General features: G+C 43.3%; 1 protein-coding gene across 1 annotated transcript in view; it reads left to right on the top strand.

Annotated features, from left to right (window-relative positions):
* Window positions 1–13,187, top strand: part of GNL2 (G protein nucleolar 2) — a 26,675-nt gene continuing 13,488 nt past the window's right edge. The window contains exons 1-6 of the mRNA XM_059081696.2: window positions 1–423; window positions 2,324–2,408; window positions 3,389–3,483; window positions 5,672–5,811; window positions 8,794–8,978; window positions 12,656–12,722. Coding sequence (XP_058937679.1) covers window positions 360–423; window positions 2,324–2,408; window positions 3,389–3,483; window positions 5,672–5,811; window positions 8,794–8,978; window positions 12,656–12,722 — 636 coding nt within the window. The 5' untranslated portion in view covers window positions 1–359. The remainder of the gene's footprint in view (window positions 424–2,323; window positions 2,409–3,388; window positions 3,484–5,671; window positions 5,812–8,793; window positions 8,979–12,655; window positions 12,723–13,187) is intronic.

Raw genomic sequence — 13,187 nt, forward strand, 5'->3', positions numbered from 1 at the left:
AGGCATCTACATTTGAAGGTGGACCCAACTAGGAGTTCTAGGCCGGGAGTCCAGGGTAACTGGGTGGTTGCTACGGAGGGCAGCTTGGTGGTTGCTAGGGAGAGAGAGGGGCGGGGCTCGACGAAGGGCGACGTCTAGGAGGCCAGGGCGGGGGCGGAGCCTGGAGTGCAGCGGCGCGCCCCTCGCGTTCGCAGGAAGTCGCGCAGGGGAAGGAAGGAATGCGAGCGGACGTGACGTAGTCCCGCGCACGCGGTCCAGCGTGGTTCGGGCGGGTTGTTTCAGCCGGGCTTGGGAAGTTACGAGAGCTTTTACCCCACATAGGCCGGACCCAACGCTCCGGTCCACGTCCCGTCGGCAAGATGGTGAAGCCCAAGTACAAAGGACGGAGCACCATCAACCCCTCTAAAGCCAGCACAAATCCTGGTACGGGCGGCGGGGCTCGCGGAGGGTGGGGCTTGGAGGAAGCTTGGAGGGAGGGACACCGGGTGGCCTTGCTTGGAGTGACCTCAAGCAGAGTGGCCTTTGGAGAATAGAAGGGAGAAGATGATTACTTGTTTATAGGCCCTGAGGAGGGCTGAGTCTTGCACGCCTGTCAAGGCTAGATGCCAGGCACCAGTTCTAAAGCAGGGAAAGTGAACACTCAGGCCTCGCAGCCTTGGGGCATCTCCAACTGTGAGGTGCAGAGACTGGGAAGCTCTGAGTTGGAAGGGACACTTAAATTTGACCTCTTCGGGGCTCCCCTGGTGGCGCAGTGGTTGAGAGTCCGCCTGCCGATGGCAGGGGACACGGGTTCGTGCCCCGGTCTGGGAGGATCCCACATGCCGCGGAGCGGCTGGGCCCGTGAGCCATGGCCGCTGAGCCTGCGCGTCCGGAGCCTGTGCTCCGCAATGGGAGAGGCCACAACAGTGAGAGGCCCGCGTACCACAAAAAAAAAAAAAAAAAAAAAAAAAAAAATTGACCTTTTCTTGGGTCCCTGTGTGTGTCAGGTGTTGAAGCACCTCCTCCAATATAGTTCAGTCTTGTATGAGTCCAGCTCTCCAGCTCAAGGAATTACTAGAAGTACTATAAATTAGATAAAGTCAGACTACAAGTGATCTAGGCTGACCCAGCTGGCCCTTTACACTTGGCCACACTTGCCTACCACCTTAGCTTTGACCATTTAAATGAGAAAGAGCTAGTAGATTTGGCTCTTGGAATCACCCCATCTGGTAAAGTGCATAGAAAATGCTACAGATAAGTATGATTGTTTCAGTAAAGATGTTTTTAAAGATGTGTATGAGTTTTGTTGAGGTTCCACCACAGAATGAACAAGGTAGCCTTTGGGGGATTTCCTTCCATTTGGGTTTAGTTAATAAAACATATTAAAATATGGCCTAAAGTTTTTGATTTTAATTCATGTTGAATGTTTTACCTGGACCGCTGATTAATTACTCAGTTTGTGTAGACTGGGATCTGACAGCGTTAGACCTGAAGAGGCCCTTAGAGATCATGATGTTATAGGTGAGAAGACTGAGCCAAAATAGGGGAGGTGGCTTGTCACAGCTGGCACACGTAGTGAGCAGTAGAGCCACCAGTCCTGTGATTTCTGCCTGTTCTCTATTGCATGACTTCAAGACAGATGACTTAAAGGCATCCCAAAATGAGACGCTAAGCCCGTATTACTATGCTAATTTGTCCTTCTCATTCTCTCTGAGATGTAAGGCAAGAATTACTACCAATTTTCCTGTTGATAAAACTAAGGTCAAACATTAGGAAATTAAGAAACTGGTACCTTAGGAACACTTATGTGTCAGAGTCATAGTCTTCGTGATGCTTTGCCTGTAGCAGGCACTCAGTATTTGTTAAACTGAGACCCAGAGGTAGGTGTCTTAGTGGTTAAGAGCACAGATGGTGATCTGATGCTTTTGTTCAAATTCTGGCTCTTGTACAAAAAAATCTTTGTACGAGATGCTTGCCCACTGAGCCTCAGTGTCTTAACCTGCAGAATGGGAATAGTGCATCCCTCTTGGTGGGATTGTTGTATGGATTACATGAGACGATGCCTATAATGTGGATAGCACAGTGCCATAATTAGTGCTCAGAAATATTACCTACTATCATTTTAAACACAGTCCTGCGGAGGGTTCCAGATTAGGTCAACTTTGTCATACCATGTAGCTTCCAGGAGTGATTTTGTTGGAGCAACACGTACACAAAGTGGAGATTTTGCAGTGAGGTGGCAGCTTGCCTGCTTTGAGTGAACTAGTTGGTGTGTTTGAAGCAATGGCTATACTTAGACTTGTTGGCTATCAAATAGTGTGCAGTCCGCTTCTGTGTTTCCTAGATCGAGTTCAGGGAGCAGGAGGCCAAAACATGAGGGACCGGGCCACAATCCGACGCCTGAATATGTACAGGCAGAAGGAGTGCAGGTGAGTGTGGGCGCTGGTGTCCTCTCCCCTTCCCTTCCTGCCCTTGACTTACAGCTGACACCGTTAAGCATTTGATAGTCCCACCCCCACTTTCCCTAGATAGGAGTAGTGTATTTTCAAATACCGTTTTATATGATAAACTGAATTTGGGGTTAAGGACCTGCGTAGTAGGGGGTAAATAGGGATCGTGTCACTGTACTGTACAACAGCCTTGTTCCTCACAGCCTCGGCCTACACAAGTGGCATGTTAGATCTCAAGGTACATATCTGTCAGATAGAAATCTGCTTTTGTTTAACAAAGCATGTAGGATGGTGTCATGAAAGCGGCCAGAAAACTTGTTTTTTTAACGACAAACTTTAGATCACAACATTGTAGCACTTGGAAACTCATCACAACTCAGATCTGCTGAGGCGGCCTCTACCACAGGGGCTTGCTGAGTGTGGCATTTTGCGACCTGGTCTTATTTTGTCTTATTCAATTTGATTGGTAATTGGATTCTTCATCCGTTCTCAAAGATGTGTCTGAAACACAAATGTCAGTGAACTTAATCTGCCTTAGTCACCTACTCTGCAGTTTGTTTTAGAATTTCGAGTTCCAGCATAAATCACCCTCTACTTAAAATTCATTGAAACCAGCCTTCAAATAATTATCCAAAAAAGACTCAAGTATGCAGTAGAATCTTTTTTAAAGCAAACAAACAGTAAACAGATTTTTAATCATGGTCATTAGTCATTATTCATCGAGCAGAAACCATTACGTGTTCTGTTGCAAGAGGTTAAGTGGCTTTGGGGCAGTCTGTTTTGAATGTAGAAGTACTTTTTGTTTACCGAAATCTGTATTTCATGATCACTTAAAACTGGAAGGAGAAAAAAAAAAAAAAAAAAAGAGGTCCTTTTGATGGAAAGCGTATTCTGTAAACCCAGCTTTGCTGTAGCCTTTCTTCTGTTGTCAACCCAAATCTGTTATCTCCTCAATTCAGGAACAGCCGTGGTAAAGTGATTAAGCCTCTGCAGTATCAGTCAACCGTGGCTTCTGGCACAGTGGCAAGAGTGGAGCCGAACATTAAGTGGTTTGGTGAGTGTGGTCCTCTGCTACTTTTACCCTAGAAAATGTGCACTGTATGGAAAAGGGTAGAATGTTCAGGTATCTAAAAGGCAGGTATCTAAAAGGCAGGTATCCGGGGGCTTCCCTGGTGGCGCAGTGGCTAAGAATCCGCCTGCCAGTGCAGGGGACATGGGTTCGATTCCTGATCCGGGAAGATCCCACATGCCACGGAGCAACTAAGCTCGTGCGCCACAACTACTGAAGCCCTCATGCCACAACTACTGAAGCCCATGTGCCTTATAGCCTGTGCTCCGCAACAAGAGAAGCCACCGCAATGAGAAGCTGTCACACTGTAGTGAAGAGTAGCCCCCGCTCACCGCAACTAGAGAAAGCCTGCGCGCAGCAACAAGGACCCAATGCAGCCAAAAATAAATAAATAAATAAATAAATAAATAAATAAATAAATAAATAAGTAGCACGTATCTGGGGTGAGGGGAACTGCCAAGGACAGTATGAGAAAGGGATGAGATAAGAAGTCCCCACCATGGGAAAAGTGCAGAGAAAACTCGTGGCAGTGGCTTCCATAAATGACTTCTTTTTGAAAAGAGCCCATCATTGTTCACTGTGAGTGAACCTCTTAGACAGATGAGATCATCCTTAATGACTAGCATTCATTAGAACGCTCCTCTCCTAATTTCCAGTCACCTGGAGAGGTGACTTTGAGAGGTGCCTTGCAGGTGTGTTTGTGAATTTAGCCTAAGGTTCCTCTGAAGCACGTTTTCTTAGTGGGGTTGTATTTGGACTGAGTGACAATGAAAGGACCTCTCGTTGGTCCTTCCCAGGAATGAATAGCGTATCTCCAGAGGCCTTGGGGAAGCAGGATTTCTTCCTTTGGAAACTCCACCTTCATCTCTGTTGGGGCTTTCAGCCTTTCCCTCAGCCACTGCCAGCTGTGTGGGCACATCAGATGGTCAGACCGCATTCTTTGCCTGCTGTTTGACCTCTGTTCTGGGGAGCAGATGGCAACTACCTTTGCACAAATCTTACATCTCTTGGTGGGATTGGTACCCCCTAGGAAAATACAGCACAGAAAAGTGTCCGAGAGAACTCCTTCAAGAGACCTTTAGCATGGTGGCAAGGTCCGGTGACACTAGATCCAGACCTCCTGGGTTTGAGGCCTAGTTCTGCCATATCTGGGACCATGGTCAGGTTCTTAAGTTTGCTCATCATTTTCTCCATCTGTAAAATGAAGATACAAACAGCACCTATTTCGTAGGACTGTTGTGGTAATTAAATGAATAAATACTCTTATGTAAAGTGCCTAGAATAGTGTCCAGCAAGTCAAGTAGGACAATAGAAGCTTCAACCGCTGTCACTGTTGCCATCCCCGCCAGCGTGGTCGTCTTCACCTTGGGTTTGGCATTTGTGCTGCAATGTGCTGTTTAGTGAATACGATCTCTCACTTCCAAGGTGTTCTCCAAGCAGTGTTATAGAGTTTCATTTTGTTCCCTTGCAGGGCTTTGTTGATTAATTTAATAGTGCCTTCAAACCCTTATAACCCTAAAAACCAGAGCTATGACTCTTAGGTGCTGTGCTTCGGGATTCTCTTGAGTATGCTAACTGATCAGCTGTGATTGGCTCCAAATTTCTTTGCCAGATCTAGCAGGAAGTAGGACGTTTGTCAAATCTCAGTTCCATTCAGTGATGTTTATTTTTCAGTTTCATCCAGTCAGGAAATTGGACTTGGAAAACTATTGAAACCCTTTGTGTGTCTGGGTTGGTGGATTAGTTCTTAGTGTATGAGTGCAGGAGAGGCAGTTTTTTTGTTTTTTGGTGTCTGGTGTTTTCCTTCTTTCAAGCTTGAAAATGGCTACGTGGGATGGATGTGTCAGGTGTTTGGGTGAGTGAGGGCAATTTAAAATCTTACCTTTATAGCACAGGGAGATCAGCTCGGTGCTTTGTGGCCACCTAGAGGGGTGGGATAGGGAGGCTGGGAGGGAGGGAGACGCAAGAGGGAAGAGATCTGGGAACATATGTGTATGTATAACTGATTCACTTTGCTATAAAGCAGAAACTAACACACCATTGTAAAGCAATTATTCTCCAATAAAGATGTTTAAAAAAAAAAAAAACTTACCTTTCACTGTGTCCCTGGGAAGATGGAGGCGGAAGTTGTAAGGAGCTATTTATTAAACAGCAACATTCTTTTGTAAAACAGGAAATACACGTGTGATTAAGCAGTCATCGCTACAAAAATTTCAAGAGGAAATGGACACAGTCTTGAAGGATCCATACAAAGTTGTCATGAAGCAAAGCAAGTTACCCATGTCTCTTCTCCGTGATCGAATCCGGCCTCATGTAAGATGGAGGATGTCCCCGGCAAATCACGCAGATCCCTCTCTACCATACTTTGCTCTTGTTTTCCCATAGAGAATAGTGCCTGAAGCAGTACTGATAAGCTTTCTGAGACTTCTCCTTTCACCTTTGTTAAGGGTCTCACCTTTAGCATGAACCGAATTCTGTCGGAGAAGTTCAGTGGCATAGTAGTGGACCAAAGCACAGGCTTGGGAGTCAGGCCTGAATTTTAAAATCTTTGCTCTGTCCCTTCCTGCAGCCTTAGTTAGGGTTCTCTGCGAGCTTTCACTTCCCCGACTGGTAAGTCAGGGTGACGCCCTCCTCGGGTGACTGGATGCAGATGAAATATCCATTAAGGCTCTTGGCACATGGCGAGCACTTAGGCCACCACTTACTTAGACCTAAATAGATCATGGCTATTATCAATACTATTTTTAAATGTTTTTGGTAAGCTAACTTGTTTAAGTGGTAGTTCCATCAAACTTTGGGGAAACAGAGAATTAGGATTGGGTTGGTAGGAGGGAGACCTTTGGTGTTGAGCACTTGCAGCTTCTGAGAGTTCCTTAGAGAGTCTTTTCAGCTGAAGGAAAGGGTGCCAGTCAGATTGGTTGTTAACCATTGAAGTTAGAAGTGCAGTAAAGACTGAATCTGGCTTGATTGGAGTTAGTTTCACACGGAGCCGAAGAAATGGCCTAACGCCTGCCTGCACATTTCTACTTGCTTTGAATAGTAATTCCCAAAAATGTACATAAGTACAGCACAGAGCTTCAGTTCCAGCATGAGGAGGAGAAGAAAACACTGACATGCATACATGGATTAAACAGTTCAAAGAAAAGTGTTTACTTGCAGAACAAAGTAAAACCCAAGGACTGGTTATTGCCTCAGGTTTTGTCAATTATGCTTTGTTTTATGACAGACTAGAAGAATGGCACCTATTAGTGGAGTGACTGTTTTCTTTCAGGGAAACACGTGACTGTAATTCATGAACCACAGACAAGTTGCTCATTTCCTTTGTTCTCTCTGTCCTCCCTAAAGCCATCTTTTAACAAACTATTGAATCCTGTTTATGAGAAGAACAGAGATGTTCTATTAGGATTTATTGCCTTGTTGCCTATGGCAGTTGTTCAGTGCTTCTAAAATTCAGTGCTTAAATGTCTGATACATAGGATGAAGGGCCCACAGCTGCAGCAGTTTGTATTTTGTACTCAGAGTAACTGGTGAGTTTTCTGCTCTGGCCTTGAAAAACCTTACCTGTTTTATTTTTAGTGCAATATCTACTACTCCTTATGAAATCTGATTCTGAGATTTGCTGCACAGTGGAGTCAAATCAGATATGCTTTTAACTTTTGCACATTCACCTGTATGTGCATTACAATTACTGTGTTTCTGTAGCAGTACTACAGTGGAACTACTGTATCTTATATTGTCTCTGTATTTCAGTGTATAGACATATTACTACCTTGTACTTACTAAGGTACAGGTTTATTGACGCAGATCCAGGTATATTGTATGTTATAGGCTGAGAGATTTTCGAGGATAATTTTGATCCTAATTTTCCCAGTGACGTTAGAACCTAGTTCTCATGTAAAACTTGACTGTTCTGTTCGGGGATGTTCCCTTGTTGGAGCGTAGTGAGTAAAACTAAACTAAGAGATGGGTTAGAGACTCTGATAATAGCTTAAGGATCTATAGGAGTTGGAGAGGTGTCTGTTAAGTTCAGAAGCCACTGGGTTGTTCTCTCTTCCGCATTTCATAGCTGGTGCTTACAGAGGAGCCTGTACTGGGGGGCAGAGGGTGTTTGTTTTTTTTTTTTTTTTTTTGAGGATATTCTCTGCCGGCTGTTAACATACTGTTACGTGATAGATCCTAACTCAGAGTTTGACTTTCATCCTGCTTCAAAAATTCCTCCGCCCGTAACTCCTTTACAGGCACATCAAGTTCTAGTTAGGATCAGGTTCCTTTTATCACATCTAAACTATTATTTTGGACTTTTGCTAGATGTTTTTCATCTGAAGACTTTGCATGTGCATTTAATAAAAACGTTACCTAAATTAGGGAAAATGTTATCTGAAACTAAAATGCATCTTACAAAACAAGCAATTCCTTTTAGCCATGAAAGAAATTAACTTCCAAGAAAAAGTTGGCATTTACAGTTGGTTTTTTTTTTTAAATAAATTTATTTTATTGTTATTATTTTTTTGGTTGCATTGGGTCTTCGTTGCTGTGCACAGGCTTTTCTCTGGTTGAGGCGAGCGGGGGCTGCTCTTCATTGTGGTGCCCGGGCTTCTCACTGCGGTGGCTTCTCTTGTTGCGGAGCATGGGCTCTAGGCGTGCGGGCTTCACTAGTTGTGGCTTGAGGGCTCTAGAGTGCAGCCTCAGTAGTTGTGGCCCACGGGCTTAGTTGCTCCACAGCCTGTGGGATCTTCCCAGACCAGGGCTTGAACCCGCGTCCCCTGCATTGGCAAGCAGATTCTTAACCACTGCGCCACAAGGGAAGCCCTACAGTTGGTTTAAAAAAAAAAAAAAAAAAAAACACAAATTTCAGCATGATCGTTCTTGACAAAAATCTGTGAATTTGGCGAATTTTATGCACTTGTTTGCAAGCTAAAAAAAAAAAAGGTCAGAAAAAAGAAGTTAATTTTCAGCGTTGTAGCCGTAATTACATTTGACTAAAGTTTACGATAAGTGAAATAAAGCAGAGTTTTTGGCAAGTCTTACACACAGCTATTCCTATTTGCTTTGACTATTTGTATTTTGTATTTCTCCAGGAAAGCTTACAGAGCTTTCAGAAGAGGGGAACAAGTGCGTTTGCTGTTTAAATACTGATTTCTGATTTGAAGTCAGGCTGCATCCATGTTGTAGATTTTGGTGTGGGTTGAGCTTTGCAAAAATGAAAGCAGAAATCCTTTCCCAGATAGGTTTTGAACTTTTTGCTTTTTCTCAGTGCTTTGCTTAGTGTTACCTATAATTCTCCTTTCTCTTTAGAACTCAAAGGTGCACATCCTTGATACTGAAAGCTTTGAAACTACATTTGGCCCTAAAGCACAGAGGAAGCGACCAAATTTATTTGCAAGTGATATGCAGTCACTTATAGAAAATGCAGAAATATCCACTGAGAGCTATGACCAGGGGAAGGATCGTGACTTGGTAGCTGAAGACACTGGTGTGAGGTACAGTTTTAAAGTTCATGCACATCTCCTCATTTGCTCTTCTGCAATAGACATCTTCTTTACAGTTATTTACCTGCAAGAAGCTCGGTGATTCATCTCATAGGTGGAGAACTTCACTTAGACTAGAAAAATAAGTGAAACTGGTTGGGGCCAGACTGAAGATAATTTAAGGTGGCTTGTTTACTCTTGGTCTCTTAATTCCCCCCCCAAATAAAAATATATAACACTTTCTTCATAATAATAACAGTATATTCTGTCATAGACAAATTTTTAAAATATAGTTAAATTGGAAATACAACAAAAAGAAAATAAGCACCCATAATTCCACTCCTTATGTTAAGCATTGTTAATATTTTGGTGAATATCAGGGTTTCCTCTGGACCACTGGGGGTGGGGGGAGTTCATTGATGGCCTTAGAGGTTTCTGTGACCCTCTGAAGATAATATGGAAAATTTATGTACATGCATAAGAAGTGGAGTTTTGTCGTTTTTAGAAAAGGGAAGGAGAAGAAGGATCCATAACTTTCATCATAGGGGTTCATACCCACATACCCAAAAAAAGGTCAAGGATCAGTTAGGGATATATATGTATATATATACATTACTCTGGATGTTTTTATTTATAAATATAATACTTTAAGATGGTATTTTTTAAAGTTTTATTTATTTATTTGCGGTATGCGGGCCTCTCACTGCTGTGGCCTCTCCCATTGCGGAGCACAGGCTACGGACGTGCAGGCTCAGTGGCCATGGCTCATGGGCCCAGCTGCTCCGCAGCATGTGGGATCTTCCCGGACCGGGGCACGAACCCATGTCCCCTGCCTTGGCAGGCGGACTCTCAACCACTGCGCCACCAGGGAAGCCCTTTAAGACTGTATTTTAACTTGCTTTTATTTTAATATCTTTTTCTAAATTATTAAGAATATATTTCCATGTCAGTTCTTAGTCAACAGCGATATGATGTTTCATGTCAGAGTAGGTTTTTGTTGTGGCCAGTCCCGTGGTTAGACATTTATGCTGTTCAAAGTTTTCCCCTATGGTAAACAACTCTAGGGTAAAACATCAATGTGACTAATTCTTTCTCATCCTTAATTGTTCCCCAAGGATAAATTCTTAGGGGAAATGATGTTGAAGAATGTGCAGTTTTTTGATAGGCAGCTGCCTTATTACCCTCCAGAAAGCGTTTACCAGTTTAGTTCTCCTGGTTCTCCCTCACGTGTCCCTGAGGTGCCCTGGTGGAGAGGTGCTGTCCCCTGCCTGCAGTGCCACTGCCTTGGTGCTGTCCTCAGCCCATCGTTAGCCCTGGGCCTCCTAGAGGTAAAGTCAGGCTGCTCGAGGCCATGCAGAAAGAGGCAGTGAGTTCATTTATCCTTAGAACTATTTGGACTTGTATGCTCCTGCTGATTTGAATTTTTTCCACCTCCAAAGGGTACAGTCGGCAGTGGGGGAGAAACAAAACTATTCTTGCTCCAGGGACATTGGGTAAATGTGTCTGAGGCTAGTAAATAAGCAGATTCTCAACCTTCTCAGGAAAGTTTCACTCTACGTGGGAGCTGTGGAGTGTGGGTTATGGTTCAGATTCCTTTTCATAATTCTCTGTGACAGACTGCTTAATTATAGTTGCTTTTCTTTTAAATTAAATTTATTGTGGTAAAATGTGCATAACAAAATTTACCATTTTAATCTTTTTAAAAAATTATTTGTGGGCTTCCCTGGTGGCGCAGTAGTTGAGAGTCCGCCTGCCGATGCAGGGGACACGGGTTCGTGCCCCGGTCCGGGAAGATCCCACGTGCCGCGGAGCGGCTGGGCCCGTGAGCCATGGCCGCTGAGCCTGCGCGTCTGGAGCCTGCGCTCCGCAGCGGGAGAGGCCACAACAGTGAGAGGCCCGTATACCGCAAAAAAAAAAAAAAAAAAAAAAAAATTAAAAAAAAAATTATTTGTTTATTTTTGGCTGTGTTGGGTCTTTGTTGCTGCATGCAGGCTTTCTGTAGTTGTGGCGAGTGGGAGCTACTCTTCATTGCAGTGCGCGGGCTTCTCATTGCGGTGGATCCTCTTGTTGCAGGGCACGGGCTCTAGGTGTGTGGGCTTCAGTAGTCGTGGCACACGGGCTCAGTAGTTGTGGCTTGCAGGCTCTAGAGCGCAGGCTCTGTCACTGTGGCTCACGGGCTTAGTTGCTCTGTGGCATGTGGGATCTTCCCGGACCAGGACTCAAACCCGTGTCCCCTGCATTGGCAGGTGGATTGTTAACCACTGCGCCACCAGGGAAGCCCCATTTTAATCATTTTTAAGCATCCAATTTAGTGGCATTAAGTACATTCAGATGGCTCTGCAGCCATTACCACTATCCACCTCTGGAATTTTTTCACATCATCCCAAAGTGAAACTCTGTACCCATCCAGCACTAATTCCCCATTCCCCGCTCTCCTCAGCCCCTGGCAACCAGCATTCTATTCTCTGTCTCTTGTGAGTTTGACTTCTCTCTTGAATAGTACTTCACGTAAGTGCACTTGTATGGTATTTGTCCTTCTGTATCTGGCTTATTTCATTAGCATAATGTCTTCAAGGTCATCCATGTTGTATCGTGTATCAGTACTTTGTATTGCTGAACAGTATTCCATTATGTATACGTGACATTTATTTTCATTCATCTGTCGATGGGTATTTGGATATAGTCATTTTTTAAATTAAGTCAATTTTTGGTCCGTCTGCAGCTAGTTGTTTTGTTTTGTTTTGTTTTAATTTTTATTGAAGTATAGTTGCTTTACAATGTTGTATTAGTTTCTGCTGTACAACAAAGTGAATCAGTTATACATATACATATATCTACTCTTTTAGATTTCCATCCCATTTAGGTCACCACAGAGCATTGAGTAGAGTTCCCTGTGCTGTACAGTAGGTTCTCATTTTTATACATAGTAGTGTATATATGTCAATCGCAATCTCCCAATTCATCCTACCCCCCCTTCCCCCCTTGGTAACCATAAGTTTGTTTTCTACATCTGTGACTCTATTTCTGCTTTGCAAATAAGTTCATCTGTACCATTTTTCTAGATTCCACATATAAACGATATTATACGATATTTGTCTTTCTCTTTCTGACTTACTTCTGTATGACAATCTCTAGGTCCATCCACATCTCTGCAAATGGCACTATTTCATTCCTTTTTATGGCTGAGTAATATTCCCTTCTATATGTGTACCACATCTTCTTTATCCATTCCTCTGTCAATGAACGTTTAGGTTGCTTCCACGTCCTGGCTATTGTAAATAGTGCTGCAGTGAACATCGGGGTGCATGCATCCTTTCAAATTAGGTTTTCTCTGGATATATGCCTAGGAGTGGGATTGCTGGGTCATATGGTAGCTCTATTTTTTAAGGGACCTCCATACTGTTCTCCATAGTGGCTATATCAATCTACATTCCCACCAACAGTGTAGGAGGCTTCTCTTTTCTCCACACCCTCTCCAGCATTTATTGTTTATAGATTTTTTGATGATGGCCATTCTGACTGGAGTGAAGTGATACCTCATTGTAGTTTTGATTTGCATTTCTCTAATAACTAGTGATGTTGCTACTAGTTTTGATACCGCTTTCCCTTGGCACATGGTTTTTTCCCTAAAACATCCTTTTAATCTTTATAGTGCTTCATTTGCTCACTTTGGGTCTTTTCTTATTTAGAAATGAAGCCCAAGAAGAGATATATAAAAAGGGACAGTCTAAAAGAATATGGGGTGAACTCTACAAGGTAAGACTTTAAATTCTGTCTCACTGAGTGGTTCCTTTGGCTTTCATGATCTTATACGAGAAAACTGACTTGGGTCTATTGAAGCTCTGTCAATACAAATTCCACCTCCAGGATGGATATGTCCGTGCACATACTACTATTGTTCTAGATAACTGCATTTTTTTATTACTCATATAATAGTAACAACCACATTGTATAGATTCACATATTCTCTGTTACATTTCTTTGGATTACCTGCTAAAATGATATTCCTGTTGAGATTTATTATACATGGTTAGAGCTGCATGAGAATTTTTGAGTTACTTAGTCCAGCCCTCTCATTTTACAGATGAGAATTCAAGTCTAGAAAGCTTGAATACCTTCCCCAGCTTACCCAGGTAGTTAGTGCAAGAGGCTTTGTGTCTCCTGAGTCCTAGTTCTAGTTCTAGTTCTATTCAGCTGGCTGTTTTAGGTCCACACTCAAGT

Source organism: Kogia breviceps, chromosome 1, assembly GCF_026419965.1.
Source record: "Kogia breviceps isolate mKogBre1 chromosome 1, mKogBre1 haplotype 1, whole genome shotgun sequence".
In the NCBI taxonomy this organism is placed as follows: Eukaryota; Metazoa; Chordata; class Mammalia; order Artiodactyla; family Physeteridae; genus Kogia; species Kogia breviceps.